General features: G+C 50.0%; 1 protein-coding gene and 1 long non-coding RNA gene across 2 annotated transcripts in view; one reads left to right on the top strand and one right to left on the bottom strand.

Moving 5' to 3' along the window:
• HEXA (hexosaminidase subunit alpha) overlaps positions 1-2,571 on the bottom strand; it is a 294,421-nt gene extending 291,850 nt beyond the window's left edge. The window contains exon 1 of the mRNA XM_069624622.1: positions 2,316-2,571. Within this exon, the coding sequence (XP_069480723.1) occupies positions 2,316-2,571 (256 nt within the window). The remainder of the gene's footprint in view (positions 1-2,315) is intronic.
• Positions 2,509-27,992, top strand: part of LOC138504264 (uncharacterized) — a 35,470-nt gene continuing 9,986 nt past the window's right edge. The window contains exon 1 of the long non-coding RNA XR_011279813.1: positions 2,509-2,646. This is a non-coding gene — a long non-coding RNA (uncharacterized lncRNA). The remainder of the gene's footprint in view (positions 2,647-27,992) is intronic.

Genomic DNA, 27,992 nt, shown 5'->3' with positions numbered 1-27,992 from the left:
GGATGCCAGGTCACTGAGCTTCGAGTCTATCTTCAGAAGCAATCCTCTTCTCCTTTCGGAGGCTATTGCGCAATTCGCGTTACCTAGGAGACAAACTGCCCTTTGTGCCCATCCTGCTAGGGCCTCTGGGTCCACCTCCTCGCCTGTGTCCTTCGCTCTTTCGGCCAGGTCCATGATCTTAGCGAGCGGACCGGCTAAGTCCAGGACCTTCTCCTGGCAACTCTTCCATGATCTATCAATCCCTTTACGGGGGTCCTTACTGGTTTTAGAAACAAAGGTGAGCATCTTTGGATCCAATTCGGGGGCCTCCGCCACCTTCCCCGGTAAGTCCGGTCTGGGACATTCTGCCCGGAGTCGCTGTCGGACTTCCTTGTCCAGTGCTTTCCTGAGCCTTGCCGTCATGTACTGAGCCACTCTTGGAGAAGGCTGCCAGTCGGAAGATCTCGGATTTCTGATGGCGTCCGGATCGAACATATCATCTTGCTCCTCATCGAGGTGCTTCTCTTTGCGGGTTTTCTTTCCCCCGCTGGGCGTCGCCCACTCCTCCTCGACTGGTACCTCCGGCTCTTGAGGGGATAAGTCCTCCTCCTCTGGCTCTTCTTCCGAGCCTGGGTCATCTCCCATATTATCTTCCCCGGGAGAGGGGGTCTTGAGGTCCGGCACGGCCTGACGCTGCAAATATGCTCTCTTCAGCTTCGCGAAAGCGTCGGCGACCTCCGGGGCCTTATCTTCTGCCCCATCCGCTGGGCCCTGGGGGTCTGCAGAGGCTTTCCTCTTGCGGGCCTGAATACTCCCCTTAGACCCTGCTCCAGAGGGTTCCATGGGCAAGCTGCGAGTCGTCTTGGTGCTTTCCTTAGGCTGATGAAGCATAGCTTCTAGTGTCTCTAGCCTTTCTTGTAAGGGTCTCACCCCTTGAGCCACCGCATCTATCAGGGAATTCCCTAGCACCTCCTTGAAGCTTGCAGCCAAGTCTAAGGACTGCTCCTCCTCACTCCACTCATAATCAGACATGATAAGGGGTGCTGTGTGCCTCTGAACCTGCGTGCAGGTGTCTTCTGCTGCCCACTTCCTGATAGGATGCTCCTTCGAAAACCAAATCTTTTCCCTTTTTTTTTTTTTTTTTTTTTTTTTTTCTTTGTGTGGCTGCACCTGACTCTTCTTAGTACACTCTGCCTGTGCTGGCTTGTTAGTCTTGTGAGTCACTGTGGGTAACTCGCTGGGACCTTATATTATATTTTTTTTTTTTTTTTTTTTTTTTTTTTCTTTCCTTTCCGGGAAGGTCTTGCTCCTGCTGCCTCTATTGAGGTTCTGCAGGCCCCGCTTGCTGGGCGCTTCACGCGCACGTGGGAAGACCGGCACGAGGGGAAAAACAGCACTCTCCCGGAGCTCGTTCCGATCGTGTTAATTCGGGCTGCTGCCGCCGCGTCGCGTAGTAAAAGCGACGCGGCTCAGCGCTTCTTAAGCTCCGCCCCCCCGAAGGTGGGGGGATTCCTCCAGGCCCTAAGCGAGGGCTCGTCGCTCTGACGCTCGGCTCCTACTCCCCAAGGGAGGGGCCGGCGACTCAGTGCTAATCCAGCTCCACCCCCCCAAGGGTGGGGGGGGGGGGAACTCCTCCTGGCCCTCTGCGAGGGCTCTCCGTGATCGCCGCTCGGCTCCTCCTCCACAAGGGAGGGGGGGGGGGGGGCCGCTATGGCGTGTCCGCTCCCCGCTGTGTGAAGGGAGGCTCGGGGAGCTCCAGGGCCCGGCGGGACACCCCTCGAGTGCCAGTAATGCGGCACGGGGCTGGTGGCAGCCGGAGCTCCCGCTGCTGCCGCGAAGCAGCCAATTAAAATCTCCGCGGAGTCGCGTGAATGTGGCGTTACCGACACGAAACGCCGTTCCGACTCACAGCATAGTAAAACTCTTATAAATTACTGTCCTAACATAAACGCTCAATGGAAACTCGCGTGGGGGCATCTGAAAACCCCCCCTGTACCCCAAAAACCTATGCAAATGTAAACCAACCCACATTAGGCTAAGAGGTAAATAGGAAGGCACTTATCTGCTTGAAGAGCAGTAAAAGAAGAGGAGGAGCTCAGGGACAGGATATGGTCATAGCTGAGCTGGAATAGGATGGACTACAGAGACTATGGGGATTGTAGTTCAAAGAAGAAAAAGTCTGTTCAGACGGTTTTTCAGAGTTTGGTATAGTTTTGAGTTTGTTGAAACTGCTGTGAAGAGTAGTGAATAAAAGAAGTTGAAGCATAATGCTCGCCTCCAGTCTTGTCATAGAATCCTCCCATGCTGCTCCTGGGTGAAGCTCCCCCCGCATTTACCTTCTCGGGTTCCTTGGAAGAGCAGGCGATAGTAGCGAATGAACGCCTGGTTCAACAACTCGCAGCCGGGTCCCACCGCAGACGATTCCCCGTGCACAAAACGAAAGCTGGCGGGGGACAGCGGCCAATACTGAGGGGAGGAGACCATTGACTGCGGCATGGGCCATACTGCATCGATGAGCGGTGGCAGGAGCAACAGAATGCAGAGCGGGAGGCAAAGCAGCTGCCACAGCCGAGAACCTGACAGCGTCTCCATGGCTCACAACCAGACTAGCAAAGGAACTGGTCCGGTCGAGCGTCACATGACTCGCTGAAAGACGCATCACATCACGTGAGTGCCTGATAACATCTCAGAGCCAGGCATAATATCGCAAGTCTGTCCAGATAGATGATAGGATGTAGTTGTCTGCTCCTGAAGGCGTTCACACGAGGGGAACACTAATAGTGGAAACAGCATATATACATTCATAAATGCCAGGCAGTGGCAAGAAATACAGGCGCCATAGTGAGGGACAACCTTCTTTATTTCTCTCTCGACGAACTGAGCTCTGCACGGGCTCCCCATTGTGCATGCGCGGACTGCCCCATGTTTCATTGGTTAGTGGAGCTTCCTGGCACCTTTAACTGTGTCCACTGTGGGACACTATATCTCCCCCTTTGGACCAAAGAACAAAGTCACTCACGGTTCTGTCCCTTTTACATCTCCTTGATTAGGCATGTTGGTCTCCTGATGCATCCAGTCAGCCTGGCCACTCGCCCCCCTTGCTCTCCCTCTGTCTCTTCTTTCAGGGGCTCACCAGTCGTCACAGCAACATCGTTTTCTTCTCTTACTGCATTTCTTCTCTGTACAGCTTGAAGTGAGACTTCACGTGACTACGCTTCTGGGAGAGCGACCGGTTACCATTGTCCCGTTCACATGTGAGATCGTCAAATGTTCAGGATCGAACATTGACTCTGCTTTCTTGTCTTGTCTTCTGCATACACGTTCCATATCCCACTTGCAGGGCGGAAAACTTGGCTCGCCTCCTGTTGTCGGCGTAATCCTTCATGCCATGCTTCCTGCAGGCGTCGTAAATCTCTAATACGTTCTGTGTCCTCCTTTGAACTACTCACTAGGTGAGGGAGTCTGGTCCTTGTCTGCCTGCCGAACAGTAATTCCAAGGGACATTTTCCAGTCATGCCATACAGTGAGTTTGTACAGTCCCTAAACGTGTTGCACACCGCCTGGTTGAGAGACATTGGCCGCAACTCATTTTGTTGGAGAACCCTCTTGAGACTGCTCATGAATTTCTCCACCATGCCATTGGCCTGTGGCCAAAGTGGAGTAACTTTTCTGTGGTGAATGCCCATGTACTGCATGAACCTTGCGAACTCCAAACTACTGAAGGGTGGACCGTTGTCCAACTTTAGGACCTCTGGGATTCCCCATGCTGAGAATATGCTGTCCAGCAATAGTATCACAGCACTGGCTGCGGTGGACAAGAACATGTGTACTAGTGGGAAACGAGAATGTTCATCCATAATGACGAGACAGTATTTGTTGTCGCCGGAAGGGCCAAAGAAGTCAATTGCGAGGTGGGTTCATGGGTGCTCTGGCATTTCAGACTTTTGTAAGTGTTCCAAATTGTTGGGTCTGGAGGTGCTCTGGCACAGGTGGCATGCGTTCACTGTGCGTTCTACCATCTAGTCTATTCTTGGGAACCACATGGTGTTCCTTGTCTCTTTGTGGACACCACCCCTCGATGACCTTCATGAACTAGATCCGCAATGTGTCGCAGGTCAGTGGGATTACGATTCGCTGTCCCAGCATGACAAGTCCTTCTGCTGATACTGCCAATCCCTCTCGTATGTTTTTGAACACTCGCAGCTCAGTTGTCTAGCAGCCTTCCCCCTTGGGTGCTTGCAAGATCAGCGTCTCTCCATCTTCCGGATTTGATGAGTTCTTGCACTCTCGTTAGCACGTTTTCGTGCCTGGTGAGTTCCAGGATAATCTCACCCGTGATTGCCCTTGGAGGGTCTTGATGGGTGAGAAAGTTGACATACTCCTCCGCAATGGATTGGTTGGAGGATGGGTCTAGCAAGGGGTGTCATGATATGAAGTCTGCAGGGTTATACTCCTTGCAAAAGAAAAAAGTGTACACAGTTGACCACCACTCCCGTCCCCTGCACACTCTTGTTACTGGTAACTACCGGTCAGAAGTTGATGAAGTTTGATGTAATTTCTGTCACTAGATATCATTCTGATATTAGATCAATTGAGCATTTCATTATTTTTTTAGTAGACAGTGTTTTAACAAATATTATTTTTAATCAAAGGTGTATACAGCAATACATCAAGCTCAACATGTTTCGGGAAAATATATATCCCTAAATCAGGAGCAATTAAGTGTTCAATTCAATCAATTAAAAGACGATTCTTCAAACTCCAAGACAGTCTACAAAGTAAAAAGAAAATTTGTATCAGTGTTTTTTGTAATACATTCTAAGTTTGACAATTAGTGATGAGGTAAGTAATGACTTAGAAATTCCCCTGTACAACCGTTTGTTCAAAAGACTAATGTGCGTCTGCCACGTAGATTCCACTTTTGTTCAGCCTATTCTTGCAGAAATGCTGGTTCTGCTTAATGGTTAAAGGGAGTAAAGAAAATGTTGTCTCACTGCAGTAATAGTGTGGAGTCAAATGGAAAGCCTGAGAGATCATCGAAGTGCAGGACATCTGACGCCTTCCATGTAGGGAAAGGGGAGGCCGCATCGGTAACATCTCCTGGATGATGTAGGTCCTTTGGGCAGCTGTCCACTCATTTGACGTCCTTGGTTTGCTGCTGCGACTTGGCACACTTATTTTCTTCCAGGGGTCTTGGCAGTTTCAATTTGAGAGGCTTGGTTATCTGCTCTGAACTCCGTCCTGGCCATTTGCAATACAGTGGCGAGTGGGAGCGGCTCCCGGAGCAGTTTCGTCCTGAATGCTGAGGAGAGACATCCCCCTATAATTCTTAACCTAATGGCCTCTTAGTTCGTGAATTAGTGAAATTCAGAATGTGCCACCAATTTGTGAAGGCGGGTCGCAAATGCATCTATTGAAGATGTGCCTCTCATGGTCGATGTTGCGTTGGGCGTCGAAGTATGCGCTTAGCGCTTCCTTGAGGCCTGTGTATGTTTTGACATCATCTGGTGTGAATGTGGGAATGAGATCTTCCACCTCATCTCCCACCAGGTTCACTAGCTTTCATCGTGTGCATGTAGGTAACTCTCAAACCTTCTTACCCACCTTTTCCAGCGTGGTACTAGGGCTTGCTGATTGCCCATGTCAAATGGCCATGGCCGTCGAAATGCTGCTGCACTGCGCACATCTTCCTCTGCTAGCTCACCTTCTGACATCTCGGTGGTAGGTGGACTTCGTCACCCTCAGGTCAGTGATCTGCTACTGGGATCCTGTTGCTCCCTCAGCTTGAATGGGGACTGCTTGGAGAAAGGGTAGTCCTTATTGTGAGGCAGATCCCATCCTCGTCTCCATTGGCTACTTCTGAAGGGGTTCACATGAGGGAAACACTAGATACGAGTGAGAACAGTATTTATACATACATGTGACGCAGTGGCAAGAAATACAGAAGCCGTAGTGAGGGACAACCTTCTTTATTTCTGAGGGGGGTGCTAATGAGCCTGATGGGAACCCCGTGGAGCTCTCCAGCACGCTTTATATCCGGCATGTTATCCGGCGGTCTCCGTGAAGATATTTGAAATCAAGCCGCGGCATTTGGAGCGGGAATGTACCAAGCCTCCGCAGAAGCTATCCTGGGTGTAATCGGAACTGGCGGGGCGGTGAATCCGCATTGTGGATCCTCGGTGGGGTCCCACTTCGGAGAGGAGAAGGGGGAGGTGAAGGCCCGCTGGAGGCACGGCACGGCGGCATTCCGCGCTGGCTGCCTGTGGAGGACTTTTCGTGTGTGACGGGCACGGCGGGATGCCCCTTTCCGGACGTCTGCCGCCTGAGTGCGAAGCCTGCTGAAGCGCCTGCCTCCGGTGAGAGGTGAGGAGGAGGCGAATTGTGGATGTGTGCGGCGGCCCGGGCCACCTGGAGCGGCGTGCGCCTAGTCGGAAATGGCGCTGGGCGTCCTGGTGCTCCCTGGAGTGGGATCGGGGTGACGGCTGCCGGCGGTGAAACTGAAGGCAGGCAGTGCTTCCCCTTGGCGGCAGATCATACAAATTACTCGGAGGCATGGGGGGGGGAATACACCTGAGGCCGTTGGAGAGGCCCCGAGGCTGGCGGAGGAGGTGCTGATCCGCTGGCCTCGAGACACCCCCCCTGGGACTAGCGTTGTTGCTGCCGCCGGCGTGGGAAGCGGCGGCCAGCGGGAGGTCAGCTCTATGAACCGCCGGTGGACATCGAGCACTCGGGCCAGGATTCGTTACGGCCCACTTGTTGTCTCTGCTCCCGAAGATGGGAGCATTAGTCGCTGGGGTGAATATGGCGCCGAGTTTACTGGTGGCAGCGCGGGTGGAAGGGGGTGCGGCCATGGTGCGGTGATTTGTCCCACGCAGTTGAGGATCATCTGCTCCTGAGTTTTGGGGGTTCCTGGTGGCTGATCCCCTGAGCAGCGCTTGCTTCCTGCTGGACCCTACACATTCGGAGTTACTCGATTTGGGTGCACAATAGCCTTTGTGGGCTGGTGGAGCGTATCCCTAGTGCCTGAGCCAGGCGCACCGTATCCTGGTGCCTGACACAGAGTTCAGACCTGGCCTCCTTTCGGTGAAGAGGGGGGGCGCGGAACACGGGGGCACGGTGGGCCCTGGTCACCATATCTAGCACATTATCTTGGTGACCCCCTTATCATACCGGCCATGTCTAAGTCAGGAAAGGGGGGTAAGCAACAGTCAAAGTTAAACTTCGTGATGTCCACACAAGTTAAAGACTGCGGAACAGTAGGTGGCTCAGCGGCGTCGAACGCTGCGGGTCCAGAGCCGGACTCCGCTACTGCCTTTCATGACATTAAGGTTATGCTCATGCAGCTACAATCAGTAATACAATCTTTGGATGGTAAGCTGGATACTCTGACCTGCAAGGTGGACCACGTGCAGGTCCGTTTGGACAGACACGGGGAAAGATTAGAGGAGGCGGAGGGGCGCCTGGCAGGAGTGGAGGGAGTGGCGACATCGGTCTCGGGAGAAATGTCTGCGGTCAGGAAAGCCCTGAAAGAATTTAGGGAGAAGCAGGAGGACCTTGAATCGAGATCCCGCCGAAATAACATTCGAATCGTTGGCTTGTCGGAGTCGGAGAGCCAGAGAAACATGGAGTCTCTGGTGGAGGAAATACTGTGAGAAACACTGGGACCTGAGGGCTTCTCCCCGATCTGTGTTGTTGAGAGAGCACATAGGATCCCTAGTGGTCGGAAACCGAATCCGGGGGGGCCTCGTCCGCTGATTGCCCGGTTATTGAATTATCGGGATAGAGATACGGCGCTCAGGAAAGCTAGAGAGAAAGGCACCTTGTCTTATAAAGGGGATGTAATCAAATTCTTCCCAGACTTTTCAGATAGGGTGCAAGCTGCCAGGAGAACTTTTCTGGAAGTCAAGAAGAGACTGAGAGAAAGAGGTCTGAAATATGCAATGCTATTCCCGGCCAAGTTGCGAGTGGTACATGATGGAAAGTCAATTTTTTTCCAAACCCCGGAGGAGGCCTCCTCCTTTCTCGATATGCTGCCGGGGTCTCCCAGACCACGGAAGAACGATGACTGATCCCACTCAAGCATGGGAGGAGCTTCTGTTGTCGCAGCTGTCCTCGGTAGTTGGTGATAATCTTACGCGTAGAGACAACTATCCTGGAGTGGTGCATTGGAGGGTTGGGCTCGTAGTTGCCCCTTGAGCGAAAGCTGTTTGCATATAAGCTGATGGGGGTTGGGGTGCTGGAATGTTGGGGTCTCCAGTATGGGAGGGGGGGTGCTCATGTTGGAGTTTGTAGGGGGGTGGGGCCGGGTAGGGGGGGAAATCACTGACAGGTTGGGGGGTTGTCGGTAGGATGGGGGTGGGAGGGAGGAGGTGTGGGATTTGGCGGTACACACGGAGGGCTTGGAAGCTTTTGGGGTTGAGTGGGGACGGGAAGGTATGTGCTCAAATGGCTTCAAATGGCGACAGTGAATTATATGACCTGGAACGTCAGGGGCCTTAATAGCTTGCCTAAATGTCGGAAAGTTTGGCAATATCTAGAACGTCATAGGGTGGGGGTGGCTTTTCTTCAGGAGACCCACTTGACTGCGTCTACTGAATCTAAGTTTGGCAAGAGCTGGGGGTGCCATAGGTATTTCTCTTTCTATTCTTCTTACTCCAGAGGAGTGTGTATTTTGGTGCATAGATCGGTGCGTTTATGCCTGATCAAGGTTGTGAAAGATCAAGAAGGCAGGGCTTTGGTGGTGCAGGGGGTTATCCAGGGGAAGTTATATACACTAATATGCTACTATGGTCTCAACCATGATACGGTAGAGTCACTTGATTGGGGAGAAAGGCAACTGGGGGTACTCCCCGAAGGGGAAATTATTTGGGCAGGTGATTTTAACTCGGTCTTGGATGTCTCTTCAGATAGGGTGGGCAGTGCGGTGCGTTTAGGTAGTAAGGCTTCCACTAGAATTTGGGGTATGCTCCCAGTGTGGGATATTAAATATATTTGGAGGGTGAGAAATCCTGGGGTGAGTCAATTTACGCACTACTCTGCTCCGCATGGCTCGGTGGCCCGACTAGACTATTTCCTGGTGTCCCGTGCAATTAGAGGTCGGTTTGTAGGGGTAGGTATTCTGGCCCGCACTTTTTCGGACCATGCTCCTGTTCTGTTATCTATCCGTTTAGAATGCCGGGATAAGGTGAGGCCTCCCTGGAGGTTTAAAAGTGAGGTACTTACAGATTGGGTCTTTAGGGAGGAACTGGCGAAGGCTATAGATGTATATTTTGAGGTCAATGATGGGTCTGTGTCGTCTGCTGGCACCCTGTGGGAAGGATTTAAGTGTGTGATCAGGTGTGAGTGTATAGCCAAGGAGCTGGGGATTTTGAGGAAGTTACGGAAAGATCTGGCTGACACGGAGGAAGAAATACGGGTTTTGCAGGATGGGGCCCCCGTCCCGACTATGGCTCAGCAGGGAAGTATTAAACGGAAATTGCAGGAATTTCACACCCTTGCTCAGCGGGAGGTTAAGTATATGTGGGATAGGGTAGCTCCTCGGAAATATGGAGAAGGGCAAGCCCCGGGGCGGTCACTTGCGAGAACTACTCGGCTGGGTGGCCAGGAGAACAGGGTGACGGTGATTACGGATGAGAGGGGAGTTGCTCATTACGAGGACAAGGGGATAGTTCATGAATTCCAGGAATTTTATGGCCAGTTATACTCGTCCCAATTGACGGTGGCGCAGGCGCATATAGAGGCTTTTCTTGATGATGTGGGGCTGTATTGGTGCTCGGAGGAGCAGAGGAACTGGTTGAATAGGCCGGTGATGCTGGATGAGGTGTTGGAGGCTATTAAATCATTGCCGGGTGGGAAATCCCAGAGCCCAGATGGCTTTACAGCTGAATTTTATAAGTGTTATGCTGAAAGATTGGCACCATATCTATTACGGGTGTATCAAGAGGCGGTGTCCATAGGCCGACTACTTGATTCCCTTAGAGAAGCTGTAGTGGTTGTATTGCTGAAGCCGGGTAAGCCGGAGGGCGACTGCTCATCATACCGCCTGATTTCGCTCATCAATCTCGATATTAAGATCTTGGGGAAGATCATAGCGATGCGGCTGGCGCCGCTGATGCCGGTCCTGGTGAGGGCCGATCAGGCAGGGTTTATTCCAGGTCGTTCGACCTCGTTCTGGTTGCGGAGGATGTTTGGTCTGATGGCGGCGCTGCCAGCAGATGATCCGGTGGTGGCGGTCCTATTGGATGCCACTAAGGCATTTGATTCCGTGGAATGGTGTTTTTTATTTACAGTATTGCACAGGATGGGCAAGTTTTTTGTTTCCTTGGTGTCGCTTCTATATGCCAACCCAGTTGCTAGAGTGAGGGTGAATGGGCAGACCACTGGGGTATTGCCGCTCGAGCGGGGGACACGTCAGGGTTGCCCGCTGTCCCCCCTGCTATTCGCCTTGGCGATAGAGCCTTGGGCTGAAAGGGTTAGGGAGTTTCATCCACACCGGGGAGTTCAGCTGCATACCCATAAAGTGGTAATTTCGTTGTATGCAGATGATATGGTCCTGTTCATTCGCCATCCTAAAATTAACCTAGACCCAATTATGCTGAACCTTCAGCGTTTTGGTGAACTTTTGGGGCTTAGAATAAATGCCAGTAAGTCTGTTATCTTCCCATTGATGGGAGGGGCATCTCAATTTCAGGATATTTGGAATTCCAGTGGGATCTACGGAGCACTCGGTATCTGGGGGTCACCGTAGCGAGTGAAGAGGAGGTGGTGTATACTGCGAATTATGTGGAGGCACTAGAATCGGCTAAAAGGGCGATGCTAAGTTGGGCCTCACTCCCTCTTAACTTATGCGGCAGGATCTTGGTGGTTAAGATGTCTATCCTTCCTAAATTTCTATATGTGTTTCTAAATATGCCTATAAAGGTCCCTCAAAAATACTTTCGGGATCTTCGCTCATCGATAGCGCACTTCATATGGGCGGGTAAAAATGCTCGGGTTTCCTGGGGGAAGCTCACGGCACCGGTTCGGGAGGGGGGTTTGGCACTGCCCAATTTTGAGTTATACTACATAGTGGCACAAGCTAGTTACCTCAGGTACTTGTATGGGATGGCAGCGGAGCACAGACATGTGGAGATAGAGAGGTCAATTGCATCACCGGCGTTGCTGCGGTCGGTCATCCTAATGACTCTGAGCCGCTCTCGGTCTCCTCGAAACCTGGTGGAGCTTACATGTTGGGCCTGGTCTTTTCTGGGGCGTGTGCCCATTGGTAGTGTACTTTACTCACCTGAAATTCCGCCGATATTTATTCCTGGCGTTCCCTTGACTAGTGAGGTGCATTTTGTAGCTACTATGAAACGGTTAGGTGTCATTAGGCTAGGGGACCTGTTTCCGGATGGGAAATTTATCTCCATCGATCAGCTGAGGGAGAGAGGAGCCCTGTCGGCATTAGATGTATTTATGTATCATAGGCTGAGGGTGACAATACAGCGGCTGTTCCCTTCTTTCCCAGGGCCGCCCGCAGTGGCTGGGATGCTCGATAAGGTTTTGGGGGGACGCATTGGACGGCGGGTACTTTCCGAATTGTACGGATTAGCCCTGAAGGCCAGGCCAGATGTTGGGAGGTCATCAAAAGAATTGTGGGAGAGATCGTTGGGAAGGGAAATACCTGCAACTATATGGGAGTACTGTTGTGAGATGACCAAGAAGGGGGCGGTTAACTCGAACTTTAAATGGATCCATTTTAAGTTTTTGCATCAGTGTTACTATTCTCCGGCCCAGCTAAAGGATTACTTTCCTCAGAGGTCGGGGGCCTGTCTCAGATTCGGACAGGAGATGGCAGGTTTTCTCCATGTGGCTTGGGAGTGTGAGGAGTTGGTGCATTTCTGGCAACAGGTGTTTGGGGTGCTTGGTGATATTGCAGGGCAACGGCTTGCGCCGGATCCTGTGATGGCCCTATTAGGGTACATGGAGCAGATACCCAAAGGGACTAGGAAACTGATAGGTCTCCTCTTAATTCTGGCAAAACATCATGTGGCTATGGGGTGGTGAAGAAAGCGAAGTCTGACAATTGCCCAATGGTCAAAGGACGTATTATATTGCAACGATATGGAAACTCGATGGGATGTGTTGAGAGGGAATTGTCGGGGCGACAGTCGGATGTGGGATGCATATACGTTATACCTCCTCAGCCAGCCGCGAAGGGAGAGTCCTGGGTCTCCTGCTGAGCAGGGGTCTCCCGTTCAGCCGGGTTTTGGGGTGGGGTCGCCACCCACTCCCTAGAACTTTATCCGAGGAATGGGCACTTTGGACTATGTGGCAATGTCAGCTTGGAGACTGGACTGGGAGAGTTCTCAGTAGGACATTGGGCCTGTTACCCAGACTGCTTCTGCTTTTCTTGTATTACCTACACGTGTGTACCGGGGGCGGGTGGGGTAGGGTTGGTTGCCTGGCTGATTGTGTTGTTAAGCGAAATGCCAATAAAGAAATAAAAATAAAAAAACCTTCTTTATTCCTCTATTGCGGCGAACTGAAATGTGCGCAGGCTCTCCAATGCGCGTAATGCCCCATGTTTCATTGGTGGAGCTTCCTGGCTCCGTTAACCATGTCCACTCCGGAACACTAAAGTAGCTATTCTGGCAACATTTGGCTGTCCAGATCTTTTGGACTACAACTCCCTTTAGCTCTAGCCAGCATAGCCAAATCTGATCCTGGGAAAATAATGTATTCTCAGTGTGTCACATTTTGTATTAGCACCCTGGCAGGGGTAGCCAGCCAATCAGGTGGCTAGGAATGCAGGCTTGAATCAAAGGTGAAAGCCTGCGTTCCATGCCGCCTGACGGCCGGCTCCCCCGCCGCAATCTTCCCCCCACCCTCTGTCCCTTTTTTGTTCCTCCCTCTTCCCACCATCCACTTACCTTATTTCTGCGGCTGCGAGTCCCGCAGCCACTCCTTCCTCACGGCTCCCGCAGGCCTCCATGGAAAGTCAAGAGGGGCTCGGTACAGAGCCCTGCCTTCCCTTTCCATAACAGCCATCTTGGCAAAGTATTTTCCTTCGTTCAACAGGACATGCGCGGCGTCCCGTTGAATGAAGGAAAATACTCAATTTTTTTAGCACTCCGTGATACTGCTTTGGCTACCCGCAGCGCTAATAGCCTTCATCCCCCATTCCAAGTGCTGCAACAGGGGTAATGGCCCAGAGCTGTCGTTATCTGCCCTTGCTTTTCTTGGCCGCGATAACTTTGGCTGCCAGGCTGTTTCTCCCCATTACAGCCTTTGCAACGGGGGATTAACGCCATATAAAGGGTAAATTGCATGCAGGGCACTGCCAAAATTAGCGCTTATGTGCGGTTGGTGCCACTGTATGCAATGTTTTCATTTTGTAGGGCATTTACTGCATAAGTACTTAGGGCATTTACCTAATAAGTAACATAGGACATTTGCCCTACGCCTTGGGCAGCGTATTTATCCAGACCTTTTAAAAAGACACCGCCCAGGTGATACGTGGAGGAGGAGGAGGCAGAAGCGCCATGGGCCCGGTAGTGTGGACAACAGGGTCAGGGTGGAGAGTGGCAGAGGAGGAGTCAGTTGAGCAGAGGGGCAGGGGCGCCAACAAGTGGCACTGATACAATGCACTAAAAAGTATCCAGAGCAAGCAATAAAGCTTGCAACATTTTAGAGTTATTCTTTTCCTGGCGAGGGAGGGTAAAGGAAGGTGCAGACATTGGGAGATCCACATGGGGGTATGAAAGCGCAGCTGAACCCCAAGTGTGGTAGCTTGGTGGAGACCCCAGGAGCAGGTACCCAGAGTGGGGGTGAAAGGTATCACAGAGAGGAAGCACCGGTAGAAGGCCTGCACAGTGAACCTGGAGCATATGCAACAGTGACAATATATAACCACAAGGAACAGAGAAGTGGGGGAGAGGCCCACCAGCAAAACAGTTGCTGGCCCCGGATACAGTCTATCGAGCAACACATACTGGTGGGGGGCGACATCCAGTGCCAGGAGCTAAAGGCAAGGGCATCCCAGCCAGAAAGAGGCAACCCCCAATGGTCCAAGAAGGGCAATTAGAGCATTGTTGGAGGCAGCGGGGTGAGAGTACAGAAGGGGCTGCGGAAAGAGAGGCTGAGGAGGTGAAATGGGTAGCCCAAGAACGTGAAGAGATGGCGCTCAGCAAGGAAGACCTTAAGGAATGCCTCAGTGACATGGAATGGAGAATGATGAACATTTTTCAGGCACAGTTTACATTGCGGAATTGAGGAACTCCCTCACAGAAGTGAAAGGGGAGGTGAAGGTAATGGAAGAGAGAGTGGATTTGTCAGAACAAGGCATAGCCAAGCTGTCGGAAGAGGTGCAACAACACAGTGATCTGCTGGACCAACTGGCTAGGGTCTCACATAACCTGGAATTGCAGGCAGAAGACCTGGAGAACCGGTTGCAGCGGTTTACTATTAGGGTGGAAGGCTTAAGCGAATCAATAATGGGCGCAGACCTAAAGAATACGATCCAACAATGCTTCTGGAATTTATTGTTGGAAGTACAGCCGGAGGACATTGGAATAGATTGTGTCCATCGAGTGTAGACAAGGAGGACAGAGCAGGGAGCAAGACCGAGAGATGTCCTGGTTGCCCTTACCTCCTATGATGTGAAGGAGAACATTTTGCGCGCAGCGAGAAATGCAGGGACACTCTCGGTGAAGGGGGCACAGGTGCAACTATTCCAAGACCTGGCTTTAGTAACACTGCAAACAAAAACAGAGAGACTTGGGCCAGATGACACAGACTCTTATCGCAAAAAAATTCCATACAAGTGGACATTTCTGTTTGGCTTATTTTTCAACTTGGAGGGCGTGCAGCATCGGGTCACATCATGTGCAGAGGGCATTGTTGAATTTGGAGGAGGAAGAAGGTCATGGAGAGAGACGAGCAAGCTTATCCACACAATGTGGGCTTAGACAATGGGACTGGTCTAAGGTGCAGGGGAAGATGGGATGTAGGGGGGGCGAGACTGAAAGGCCCACTAGGAAGAGGATAAGGAGGAGGAGCAGAGGGGGGTGCGGAAGGTGGTGTGTCATTGATTAATGGCAAAATAATGTTTTGGAGGGGGATGAGTGTATGAAGAGCGGCAGGACACTGGTTCATAATAGCCCGGAACGGGGGGGGGGGGGGCTGGGGAGCAATTCTTGCAATCGAGGGGATATGATAGAATACTTTCCTATGGTGGTGGCCCCAGGTAAATTATTAGGCCAAAGCTTCGGGGGAGGTCCAAGAGGGTATCATAGGATCATTGGCCTAGACCTGAGATGGTTTGTTGGGGGTGGGTTGGTTGGGGAAGTTGGGGGGAGGGTGGGGAGGGAAAGGGGGCAGAAAGTGGCGAGTAGTGCACAGTTTCAGAAATGGGATTAACATAGGAGTAATAATGAGTATGTTCACTATGCTTTGCATTGAAAGTTGTGTCATATAATGTGAGGGGTCTAAACTCCCCCATGAAGCGCAAGAAGATGGAACCCCTGGTCAGGAGGGAAAAGGCAAATGTTATCATGCTGCCGGAGATGCATATAAAGAAAGTAGATAGATCTGCAGTGAGATGGCAGCAATTCTCCCGGATAGTCAAATGGGAAGACCTCATGGGTTTCGGATAGGGATCAAAGAGTCTCTTAAGGCTACGATAGTGCGGCACTTGGCGGATGGTGAGGGGAGAGATTTATTTGTATTATTGCAGTTTGAACATAGACAAGTTACCATGGTGACTGTATGTATGCACCCAGATAAGGGTAGGATAGGTTTTTGCAGGAGGTAGCAGCTAAACTGGAGAGCTTTGTAGTAGGGGAGATTTGATTAACGGGAGATTTCAACCTAGCGTGGGAACCTGCCATGGATAGAAGTGTGGGGAGGAGTTCAGCACCCCCTACACAGGCTTTACAGGAAAGTTTTGAAACTCTGACCCTACGTGATGTTTGGCATACCAAGTGGGGAAGTGAAAGAGGCTATATGTGTTTTTCACATATGTACCACTCCGTGTCCAGAATTGATTATGCTTGGATATCAGAAAGGCTAAAGGGTGAGGTGATGGAAGTTGAATTGGGGTCTGTATCACTATCCGACCATGCCCCTTTGCTGGTGACGGTTAAGGACAAAGGGTCGCATTGTGGGCTATGTTCTTGGATGTTCCCAGGTGAATTGGTGAACGATGCGGGAGCAGCAGAGGTGACTAGGGATAAGAAAGATGGGTACTTCTCAATCAACAAGGATCAAGGAGTATTGCCGGAGGTGACTTGTTATGCCTTCAAGGCAGTAATGCGAGGGGAACTTATTGCCTTGCGAGCTCAACGGGAAAAGCTGAGAGTGGTGATCGAAATGGACTTGGAAAGGCAGTTGAGAGATACACAACAAGCTATAGCGCAGCAGAGAACGAGGGCGCTACATAAACAAATTAAACTCCATAGTCAATTGGAACTGCTGCGAACTCGAAGGGCAGAGAAATCCCTGTTGATAACCAAGCAGAGGTACTATATGTGGGCAAATAATGCAGATAAGCTGTTAGCCCGGCAGCTAAAGAGGTTGGACGCTGCTAAAACGATACTTCAAATTATGCCGCCCGATGGTTCGATTGCTACCGGGTCAGAGGCCATAATAGAGTCCTCTGCTAAATTTTATGAATCATTATATGCTTCGGAGTACCCGGGCCGTCGGGGTGTTGGACAATATTTTTCAGACATAGCAATACCAAAGATAACACCTTTAGAGCAGGAAAGGCTGGATGGGGATGTAAGGGAGGAGGAGGTGGAGGCAGCTATTAAGGCACTGCCACTGAATAAAGCACCGGGTCTGGATGGATTCCCAGCAGTATTTTACAAAAAGTATGCTCAGTAATTTGTGCCTAGGTTGGCGGTGTTATTCAATTCGATGGTGGCTAAAGGTGGGGTAACACCGACCATGACAGAGGCGAAAGTGGTGGTTTTGGGGAAACCGGGCAAAGACTTGATGAAATGCAGTTCGTATCGACCTATATCATTAATGAATATCAATGCGAAAGTGTACACGGGCATCTTGGCGTCGAGATTGGCTCCTCTCCTTCCGAACCTGATTGATGCAGACCATTTGGGGTTTATCATGGGGAGACAAATATGTGATAACATCAGGAGGGTTGTACATTTGATAGAGAAGGTTAACACCAAGCAGATTCTATCAGTGCTGGCGTCGTTAGATGCTGAAAAGGCACTTGACTGGGTGGAGTGGCCCTTTTTGTTTACGGCAATGGAGCAGATGGGGATAGGTGCTAAGTTTATACGGATGGTACGAGCAAATTATCAAACCCCCAAGATACGCTTGTCGATTAACAAACAACTGTCTCGTAGTATAGCAATTGATTGTGAAACGAGGCAGGTATACCCTTTAAAGCTGCTTCTTTACGCAACATATTTGGAGCCATTTCTGTGTAAACTCAGAGAAGAGTTAGGCTATACAGGGCAACCCCTCAGGTGGGAGGAGCACAAGGTAGTAGCTTTCGCGGATGGCATGCTAATTACATTAATACACCTGGACCACTCGATACCAGCACTAGTGGTGGAACTGGCAGTGATGGAACAAGTGGCGAGCCTCAAGGTTAATATGGGGAAATCAGAATGTTGGATCTGGGGCTACCATAGGCACAGAGGAAGGCTCTGCCATGTTCTTCTTTTTTGTAGTGGCAAGAAGTATCATTAGGTATTTTGGAGTCAACATAGCTAATGCAGTGTCACAGATGTATGACAATAAGTATCCGCGGTTGCTCCAACAGGTGAAGGAGGATCTGGGGTGATGGACTCCACTCCGTATTTCATTGTTAGGAAGGGTAGCCACTATTAAGATGGTGACTCTCCCGAGGGTACTATACCACTTTCAGACTCTCTCAATTCCGGTTCTGTGTTTATTCTTTGTGGTATTGAATTAAAATTGTCTCGAGATTCCTTTGGCAAATTAAATCTCTGAGAGCAGCATAGCACACATTAATGGCACCCATGGACAAAAGAGGGTGGGCCTCCAAATTTTACAAAATATTATGAAGCTGCACAGTTGTGAGTATTGGATGAATGGTTAACTGGAGACACTTTGAAACCCTGGGCAAGGGTGAATAGGGTGGTAGCGGAGGGCCCCTTGAAGGGGGTTTTATGGCTACATAGACATGATAGGCCCCAGAACACATGGATTAGCCAGGGTGTTGGTGGCGGTGTGCGATGTGTGGGATCGGTTACTTGACATGGGATGTTTATCTACGCGCCAAGCCCCTTTTACCCCGATATTTGGGAATCTGCAATTTCAGCCAGGAACTGAGCATGGTGCGTTTAGGCAGTGGCGGAGGGTGGGGTGCACAAAGCTGCAAGATATGATGCAGGAAACAGATGTTTGCACCTTCATAGAATGTAAACAGCTCATGGGCCTCTCCGAAAGGGATAGACTTGAGTATACCAAATAAGACATTGGATAGCAAGCTCTGGAGGGAAGGCAGCTGCGGGAAGAGAGCTTACGTAGTTTGAGAATTCATTACCAAACACACTGGCAACAAACAAATGGTGTCGAAGCTATATTCAATATTAATGACAGGGGAGTTGCACCAGATGCTGACGAGGTCAATCCAAGTTAGAGAAGCGTGGTATAAGATAATGGTTCAGTGGCATTACACACCAGAGGGATTGCACAAAATGTTTCCGTCAACCTCAGAGAAGTGTTGGAGGGGATGCGGCATGAAGGGGAATTGGTAACATATTTGGTGGGCATGTCCGGACTTGGAGGTATTTTGGGAAGAGGTTACAACCCAGATAAAAGCAATTGTTACCCCTCAGGTGATTCTGACCCCCAGGGAATGGATGTGTGGTTTGTTTGATCTGGAAATTCGCTTTCCCACTAGAGCACATGGTAAAGCTTTTATGTTAATGGTACTAGCAGCGTGGCTGGTGATTGCGAAATGTTGGAAACAAAGACGGCCGCCAACGGTAAGAGATTGGCTATTCAAACTGTGGGGATTTATGACAATGGAATGGACGACATATAATTTGCAAGGAGAAACCGGGAAGTTCCAACATGATTTAGCACTTGTCTTGGACTTTTTTAAAGGGAACTATGTATATCAGTGGTGCCCACACAATTTGAGAATTTTTGACATTATGTAAAAGGAACGATATCCCAGAAACCACCACAAACGTGAAAAATATGGGCACCCTACTACTGCCGGAGTGTGGGGGGCATTATGGGGAGGGGGGGTATTGTTGTTTCATTTAAAATGCCAATTAAATTACGTTTAGAATAAAAAGACACAGACCCGCCATTGGGAGGACCCTTGCCAACCCCGCCCAAAATATACTTAGAAAAGCTTCAGTACACCTCAAGCCCCTCACATACCTAGACTTTACATATATATTTAATAAACAGCAATCTCCACCTACCGATCACCTGTTCATGAACTTATCATGCTCCAACCAGGTTTTACTTCTGCACATCCCTCTCTTTTTATATTAGACCACAGCGCTCTCAACCCTATGTGTCCCGAGTGTGGGTAAAAACATCTGATTTTGTTTTTGTCAGGTCTCCCATTGAAGTGTATGGTCCCGTAGGGGGCTCGGCACGTGAGGAAACTGATTACAAGGTGGGGGAAACCCACCAAAAGCATGTGAGTTGAGATGTATGACCCAATTTTCTGGTGAATGCATTCTAAGCAGACTAAGGTCCTACTGTCCCTGGGCGGAACTAAATGCACCTTTAGTCGGAACAAGGTTTACATGCTTTGAGACTAACATGGTGGTGAGATGGCACAGTGTAAAAAAACTAGTGTGACAAATCGAGGGATTCAGTCACTTCTCCCCAGAGGGGAAGCCTTTCCCTGTGAGCCTAGGGAGGTTGGCCCGCTTTATTAATACCCTCCCTATCGGTAGAGGCAAGTGGAACCACACCGGTAGAGACTCTCCCCTTGGGGACAAGAACTCCTGGTCGAATGAGCAACTCTCTGCCCTGCTTCTCCATCATCCAAGGTTGATGAGGCCTGCGGGAAGAGCAGTGGAAGAAACAGTTAACATTTCTTATTGTGACAGAACACCAGGATGTACTACTCTGATGAAAAAAACCAATGGAGCAAGAACAAGCACCAACCAAACACTAAATAAGGACTTCCATGCTACTCCGGGAGAGTCCCAGTATAGCATCATATGTTTAGGAGTAGGAGACCAAGGGGAGAGAGCACATCAGGAAATTCAAATAAGCTGCTACAGCAGAGCTGAAAAAGCCAGGGATGTGCTGCTTCCCTGCAAAGGAGGAAGCTCGAGTAAACAGGTGCCTGAGTTGCACCTAAAAAGACAGAGGCCTTGGGGAGCCGAAGGAAAGGACCAATGGATAACTGGTGGCCTGAGCGAGGAGACAGGCTAGTGACTCATAGCCACCAGGACCATGAGTACAGTAGCCCCACTGAACAGGCCCAAAAAAGAGGAAGAGGAAAAGGAAGTGGCCATCCTGACGAACAGAGGAAGAATCTACAACGAAGTGGCGAGCCCGGTGACACAATCCCTACATATAGAAGGTAAAGGGGAGAGCGCGAGACCCGGGGCGAGCACCGAATATAATGAACGGTGTACTCCTACTCATCCCAATGAGACCCAAAGTGACGAGAAGTGGGAATCCTCACTGGGTTATTCATGCTCGTCCCAGTGAAGGACAAATAACCAGAAGAACGAAGCCCAGGAAGTTTAAAGCTGCAGTAGCAGCGGAACAAGCAAGTTTAGAAGGCAACACAGTTTCCCATGAGCAAGGGAAGCTTCCGCCTAATGGTGCCCGTGTTTCACCAAAGAGGAGAAAGGCCCTGGAAAGCCAAGCAAATGAGTCCAGGCCATTAAAAATAGACGTTCAGACCGGACAAACCGAGAAAGAGCATTGGGGAACGCTCTCCAGGCAGAGAAGCCAAACACAAAGGGACGCCGCAGTGGGTGTCCAGTTTAGAGGAAGAGAACATCGAAATTGCCTTCCTGATCCAGGGAGAAGAGTCTGTGAGATGGACTACCAACCCGGTGTTGCAGTCCCAAGACCACAAAGGTAACAGGAAAAGCGGGGGACACGTGGAGGGTACCGAGTATAACCAGTACGATACTCATACTTGTTTCAGTAAGACATGAAGTAACCTGAAGATGAGAAATATTACTGAGCAGATCATAATCGTCCGAATGAGAGACAAAGTAGCCAAGAGAGCGAGAATCAGTACTGAGCCTATCATACTCATCAGTGAGAGACAAACGTACCAGAAGAGTGAGAAGCATTACTGGGTTAATCATACTCATTCCAGTGAAAGAGGAAGTAACCAAGAGAGCGATAATCACTACTGGGCTTATCATACTCATCCCAGTGAGAGACAAGCTAACCTGAAGAGAGAGAAGCATTATTGGGTAGACGCTCATATAGACGCTCTAGCCATCACAGAAACCTGGCTCCATGAAGCCTCTGGACCAGCCATATACCAGTCCCTCCCCCCTGGGTACATCATCCTCCGCCAAGCTAAACCAACACACAAAGGCGGTGGTGTGGCTCTCATAGTCAAAGAGACACTAAAGGCTAGACAAATTAAACCCATCATATCCGAAAACTTTGATGCCTTATCAGTAAAAATCTCTTTCTCACCTAACGACACCATGACAATGCACCTCATCTACAGGCCCACTCCTGAACTTCCAAGCCGACATCCTACACCTCCTAGGTAATAACCTCAAACCAAACACCAAAGCCATTCTCCTAGGAGATATGAATCTCGGATTCAACGACATAAAAGACAAACACAGCAAAACCTTTGCCAAAGCTCTCCTAGACCTTCAATTCATCCAGATAATTGATTCTGCCACTCACACTAAAGGCCACATACTAGATTGGTTAGTCGACCACAACTGCAAGGTAGATATCAACTCAAACACGCCTCAACCTTGGACTGATCACCACCTCATCCACTTCTTCATCCCTACAAATGCAGCCACTAATCAAGACCCTCCCATGCCAGCCGCCCTATCCAGATCTAAAAAACTACTCACCAAAGAGAGAATCTGCCCACTCCTAGAAGTCTCAGCACTAACATCACCCATCTCCAATAACCCCGAAGAACTAGTCGATCTCTATAACACCACCATCAAAGAAGTCATAGACACAGTTGCCCCACTAGAGACTAAAAAAGCGAAAAAACTCTTTCACGCCAACTCTTGGTTTAATCAAGACCTACAAGACCTAAAATCACTTAAAAGACAAGCTCTCAAAAAATGGCAATCAAGCCCCTCCGCCCCTTCACGCGATTCCTACCTATTGTCAAACAATACAAAAATGCCATAGCCAAAGCAAAAGCAGCCACATACAATACTAGAATCGATAATGCCCAATCGCACTCAAAATAACTATTCGCCATCTTCAACGAGCTAGTCGTAGCTCCCACATCCAAACATCAAACAGTCAAAGACGAGAAATGGTTTAATGACATCCAGAAAGCCATGCTTGACAAACTAGATTTACTCCAAAAGAAAATCAAAACCAACCTTGACAATCTACCCAAACCCCCTCACAAAACGCTAGTCACCCCGAACTGTAAGCCTCCTACACAAAGGTAACCGCACCTGAGATCTTAAACATTATGAAACAAATAAAACTATCACTCTGCAAATGAGACATCTGTCCAGCAAACATAATCAAAGACTGCGCTGCGTCCCTAGCACCTCTATCAATGCATCATTTGCCACTGGCTCAGTACCCGCCTCACTTAAAGAAGCCTGGGTTTGCCCACTGTTGAAAAAGCCCACACTAGATCCAGACTCCCCTAATAACTACAGGCCCATTACAACAGTGCCATTTCTGTTGAAAATCCTCGATAAGGCTACCTATCTACAGATACAAGCCTACCTCGAATCTCATAACATCCTAGGCAAGAGACAGTCCGGTTTTTGCCCATGCCACGGCACAGAGTCTGCGCTACTCGACTTAAAAAACCAACTCCTAAAAAATATACATAAAGGCAAATGTGCCATCCTCTTACTCCTTGACCTGTCGGCTGTGTTCGACCTAGTCGACCACAAAACTCTAAAGACACACCTCACCAATACAACTCACTTCTCTACTGAAGCCACAACTTGGATCTCATCCTTCCTGGAAGGCAGAGCTATGCGAGTCTACTCAGACAAAGCATCAGCCACTCCCTCCCCCATCAACTGCGGAGTACCACAAGGTTCCTGCACCTCCCCTACACTGTAAAACCTATTCACACTCCCTCTATTCAACGACTTAGAAGAATTCGGCATAACATTCACCAATTATGCCGACGACACTCAAATTCTTCTCCCTCTAACTGGTGATTACAACCAAGACCTGAAAGCCCTACAACACACATATGCCATCATCCAGGCCTAGATGGCAGCCAATGGCCTCTGTCTCAATGGAGACAAGACAGAGATCCTACTGTGGGGCCCCAAAGAATCCCTTAGCAAACTTGACGGCAAATATAGCACCTTCCTAATTGAAAACTCGGTCATCTCAGTCTCTTCTGCTGTAAAAACTTTGGGAGTCTATCTAGATTCCACCCTTTCCATGGATAGACATGTCAGTTACATCTCATCCTCAGCAGCCTTAACAACCAAAATAATTAATGCAGTAAAACCTCACCTATCCACTACAAACTGCCTCAACATAGCCAGGGCCACAATAGGTGCCACATTGGACTACTGCAACATCCTCCTATTGGGCACCTCTGCTAAAAATATTAATAGACTCCAAATCACACAGAACAACGCCTTGAGAGCTGCCCTCAATATTCCCAAGAGGGAACACATCTCCCTAGCAAGACAAAATGCCCACTGGCTCCCAGTCAAAGAGCGCATCCAGTTCAAGACCCTAACCATTACCCACAGATGCATATCCCAATCTGCCCCTAGCTACCTTACTGATTGGATACAACCAGTCCAAACAATCAGGCCCAAAAGGGACCTGTACGCGAACCAACTCTTAGTCCCTTACTTCAACAGAGTTAAAGCTGGCGGCTCGAGCTTAGAAGTCCTAGCGCCAAAAGCATGGAACTCACTACCACCCAAACTGAGAGCGGAAACATCCCTCAGTGCCTTTAGAAAAGCACTGAAAACCACCTTGTTTAATGGAACTCTACTGCAATGCAAATAATTTCTGTATACTGCTGTACCAAAGTTCACTGTCCCATGTAACCTTGTACCTTCAACCATGTCTGTAACCATGTCCACTGCCTTTCATGATACTCGCCTGTGTTAAGTAAACCTTCTTGTAACAGCGCCACGATGCCCGTGGGCAGCTGGGCGCTTTAAAAATGCAAATAAATAAATAAATAAATTGGGTCAACCATACTCATCCCAGTGAGAGACAAAGTAATCAGAAGGGAGATACTCATCACTATGGTCATGATACTCGTCTCAGTGAAAAACCAAGAGATAATAGAGTTGATAACTGTGATCATAAGACTATTGTTTATAAATCTCAAGACATAAGTTGGGCATCAGAGAAAGAGAAACATTCAAGTATATGTGAGAAAGACAGATTGAAAGAACCTCTAGGAAAAGGAGTACCTGTAAAGAGGATCTTGAAAGGCCAGGAGAAGGGGAAGCCAGGGAGTTGGAAAGTCCCCTAATTGAACTGAACAAACTGTTGAAGTTGATTGCCAAGAACTATCTAAAGATTTTATACTGAGAAGAACTTGCTGAGAAAGCAGCCCCAGGAGAAGGGAGTCATTCTTCTGGACTTTAGTTGTTCAGCATTAGCGGTAGGGTCAGAGTAGCTTAGTTTTGGACAGGAGGACAGACTATAATTTGGACTTCACAACTGACGACGAGCACCCTAGTTAGTTGTGTTAGGTAAGGGAACCCATAGTTTAGGGAAATTAAGGCATTTTTCTTTTGATTTGAATAAAATCTTATTGAAGATGGAAAAATATAGTCTCCTTCTGACCCTCCACACAAGGCACTTGGTACAGCTTAGCCCACATCAGTTGAGTGATTTTAAAGTTCAGTGGGCCACATTACAAGTTTGGCAGTATTAATCAGGGTTCGAAATTGACGCGAAATGGGAGCTATTTAGCTCCTGCTTCTAGCATGGTAGAGCCTGGTTAGCTTGAAACCAACAGCTACCAGGTGGTACCTTTGGATCCTAGTGCCAACTGGTACCTTCCAAACATGTCAATGTGACCTTAACTTGGAGTATTTGAGAATGTTAATAAAATATTCTTAGAACACATCTAATACACATTTAAATACAAGGGTTCATACAAAATGGACAAAGTTAAAGGAGCAGGGGGCGTGGCTTGGATGGCCACGTAGGAGGCTGTGTCTTCACGGAGCTCCGCAGATCCGGCATCGATCCTGGGAAGAAGGGGCGCACGCAGTGACCAGCCGGCGCTGCAAACCCACACATCCGTGCATGAAGGTTGTGGCGACATTCGCCGAAAGTTTGGTGCGTGGGGAGTGCTTCGGACTCGAGTTATCCTCGCCGCAGTGCAGCGGGTCCAGAACCGAAGACGCAGACAAAATGGCGGCCAGCACAAAGAAGACGACGCGAGCGGTGGTCTTGGGCCTGAAATTATTGAGACCCCAATAATGAACTTTTCGCTTGCCGCCCGAAGCGTGTTCGAAGAGCGGAGCGGGAGCGGACACTGTGGGGGCTGTGGACAAGACAGACTCCAGCGAGGGACAGCACGGTGAGACCGTGCCTAATTGTTGCGACAAGATGTCTGCCAAAGCGGGGCAACCCCGGGCCAAGCAGCCCACGATGGAAGCCTACACCAAGTCTCCCCCGAGCGCCCCTGCGGTCGCGGGGGACTCACCGGGCACAATCCAGGAGGTGCTGGCAGCTATCGCTGATTTGAAGGTGGCCTGGGAAACGAAGCTAGGCCTGGCCATGAAGGAGCTGCAAGTGGGCCTGGACCTCAAGATCGGAGCGGTCCAGGAAGAGGTGAACCTGCTGCGACAAGATGTGCGTACGATCGCAGAGCGCACGGGGGCACTGGAAAAGGAGCTGATCCCGAACGCGGAGGCGTGCGCTTCACATGCTAAGGAGCTGCATGCCCTGATTCAGCGAGTCGGCAACTTAGAGGATAGAGCAGAGCAAGCAGAAGGGCGCGCCAGACGCAGCAACATTCGTATAGTGGGTGTCCTAGAAGGAATTGAGGGCCCGAATCCCACGGAATATGTCGAAACAATGCTTTTGCAGGAGATAACTGGCGGGGTGCTGACCCAGGGGTTTGCGGTAGAAAGGGCGCATAGGGCCCTGACCAGGAGGCCGGCCCCGGGGGCCCCCCCACGGTCGCTGATCGCGAAGATCTTGAATTATCGTGACCGCGAGAGGATTCTTGAATTTTTTCGGAAAGGAGGAACGATTGAAAGGGAGTCGGCGAATATAACGGCGTACCCGGATTATACGCTCCTGGTGCAGCGGAATCGAATGAACTTCGGAGCGGTAAAGAGGAGGCTCAGGGAAGTAGGCCTCCGCTACATGTTGCTTTACCCCGCCAGGCTGAAGGTATTTTACAAGAACAAATCCTTGTTCTTCGAGACTCCTACTGAGGCGATGGACTGGCTAGACTTGCAGGGCCAACCTCAAGAACCGGATGCCCAGACGGAAGAGGCTGAGGATAAGTAATACGTGACGAGAGCACCCTAAGTGCCATAGTTATGACATTGGGACTGGAATATAGGATGCTGTTGTGCTGGTGGGACGGAAGCCAAGGTATTTGCCGGCGGGTCCCGTCGGGCGCGCCTCTCCTGACATAGACGATAGGGCTCCCGTGAAGCGCTCTCTGACCCCAATAGTAGTTTGTTTAGTTAGGTCACCGTTAGATTGGTGACGCCCTACAGGGTCCGGGTCCTCAAATACGGGACAGGTCCAGAAGTGGGTAGGCCTGAGATCCAGGGATGGAGCTGGGCAATTGTTGGGGGTTGGTAGGAAGGGGGAAGGGTGGGAATTGTGTGTTGTGGGGTGGATGGGGGGATGGGATAAGGGGATTCCGTTTGTAACTTTTTGGGAAAGAGCCGGAAAACTAATTAGCAACGGGAGCATCGGGAGTAGGGTTGGGATGGGGACGGCCAGAACGGATGGCGTCGGGTAACCTCAAAGTTGTGACCTGGAACGTATGGGGCCTCAACAGCTACCTGAAACGGAATAAAGTAATGCTGTACTTAAAGAGAATGCGTATAGATATAGCCCTGCTGCAGGAGACACACCTTACTAGCGAGAAGCAGGAGATGGTTAAGAAGAAATGGAAGGGCACGGTGGTGGGGGCTGCGTACTCTGCATATGCTAGAGGGGTCATCACGTGGGTGGCGCCGCACGTGCCGTTCCGAGTGCTTAGCCACACGGCAGACTCTGAGGGCAGGATGGTGGTGGTGACGGGCCTCTTGGAGAACAGGGAAGTGCACATTGTGAACGTGTATGCCCCCAACAACGATACAGCAGCTTACTTTAGGACTCTTTATGGTACAATGGGGCCCCTGGCAGGGAGTACGGTAATGTGGGGGGGGGACTTCAATTGCACCCTGAATCCTAGGATGAATAGATCAATGGACAGGGCGGAAAAAACGTCGCCGGCGGCCAGAGCGCTAGGAACATTATTGAGGGACCTAAACCTAGTGGATGTATGGAGGAGAATGCACCCAGAGGATAGGCAATATTCTCACTACGCAGCGCCACATAACTTGCACACCAGGCTCGACTACGTATTTGTGATGGCCGAGATATTGGGGGACATAGTGGGGGCGGAATATAGGGCCCGAGTATTATCTGATCACTCGCCCCTGATAGTGGAATGGAAACACCAGCCCCCAAGACCGCGGATCCCGACATGGAGGCTTAGGACCGAGGCGCTACGGGATGAGGGGTTTCGGGAAGGCCTACGGGATTCCATTGAGGAATACTTTGATATAAATACGGGCAGTGTACGCTCGATGGGCACTCTGTGGGAAGCGTTTAAGGTGGTGGTGCGCGGGGTGGCCATTTCTAAGGCTAAAGGGCTCCAGGGGGGTGTAGAA

This window comes from Ambystoma mexicanum, chromosome 11 (genome assembly GCF_040938575.1).
Source record: "Ambystoma mexicanum isolate Mex_15411 chromosome 11, UKY_AmexF1_1, whole genome shotgun sequence".
NCBI classification, from domain to species: Eukaryota; Metazoa; Chordata; class Amphibia; order Caudata; family Ambystomatidae; genus Ambystoma; species Ambystoma mexicanum.
This window is presented reverse-complemented; position numbering and strand designations above follow the sequence as displayed.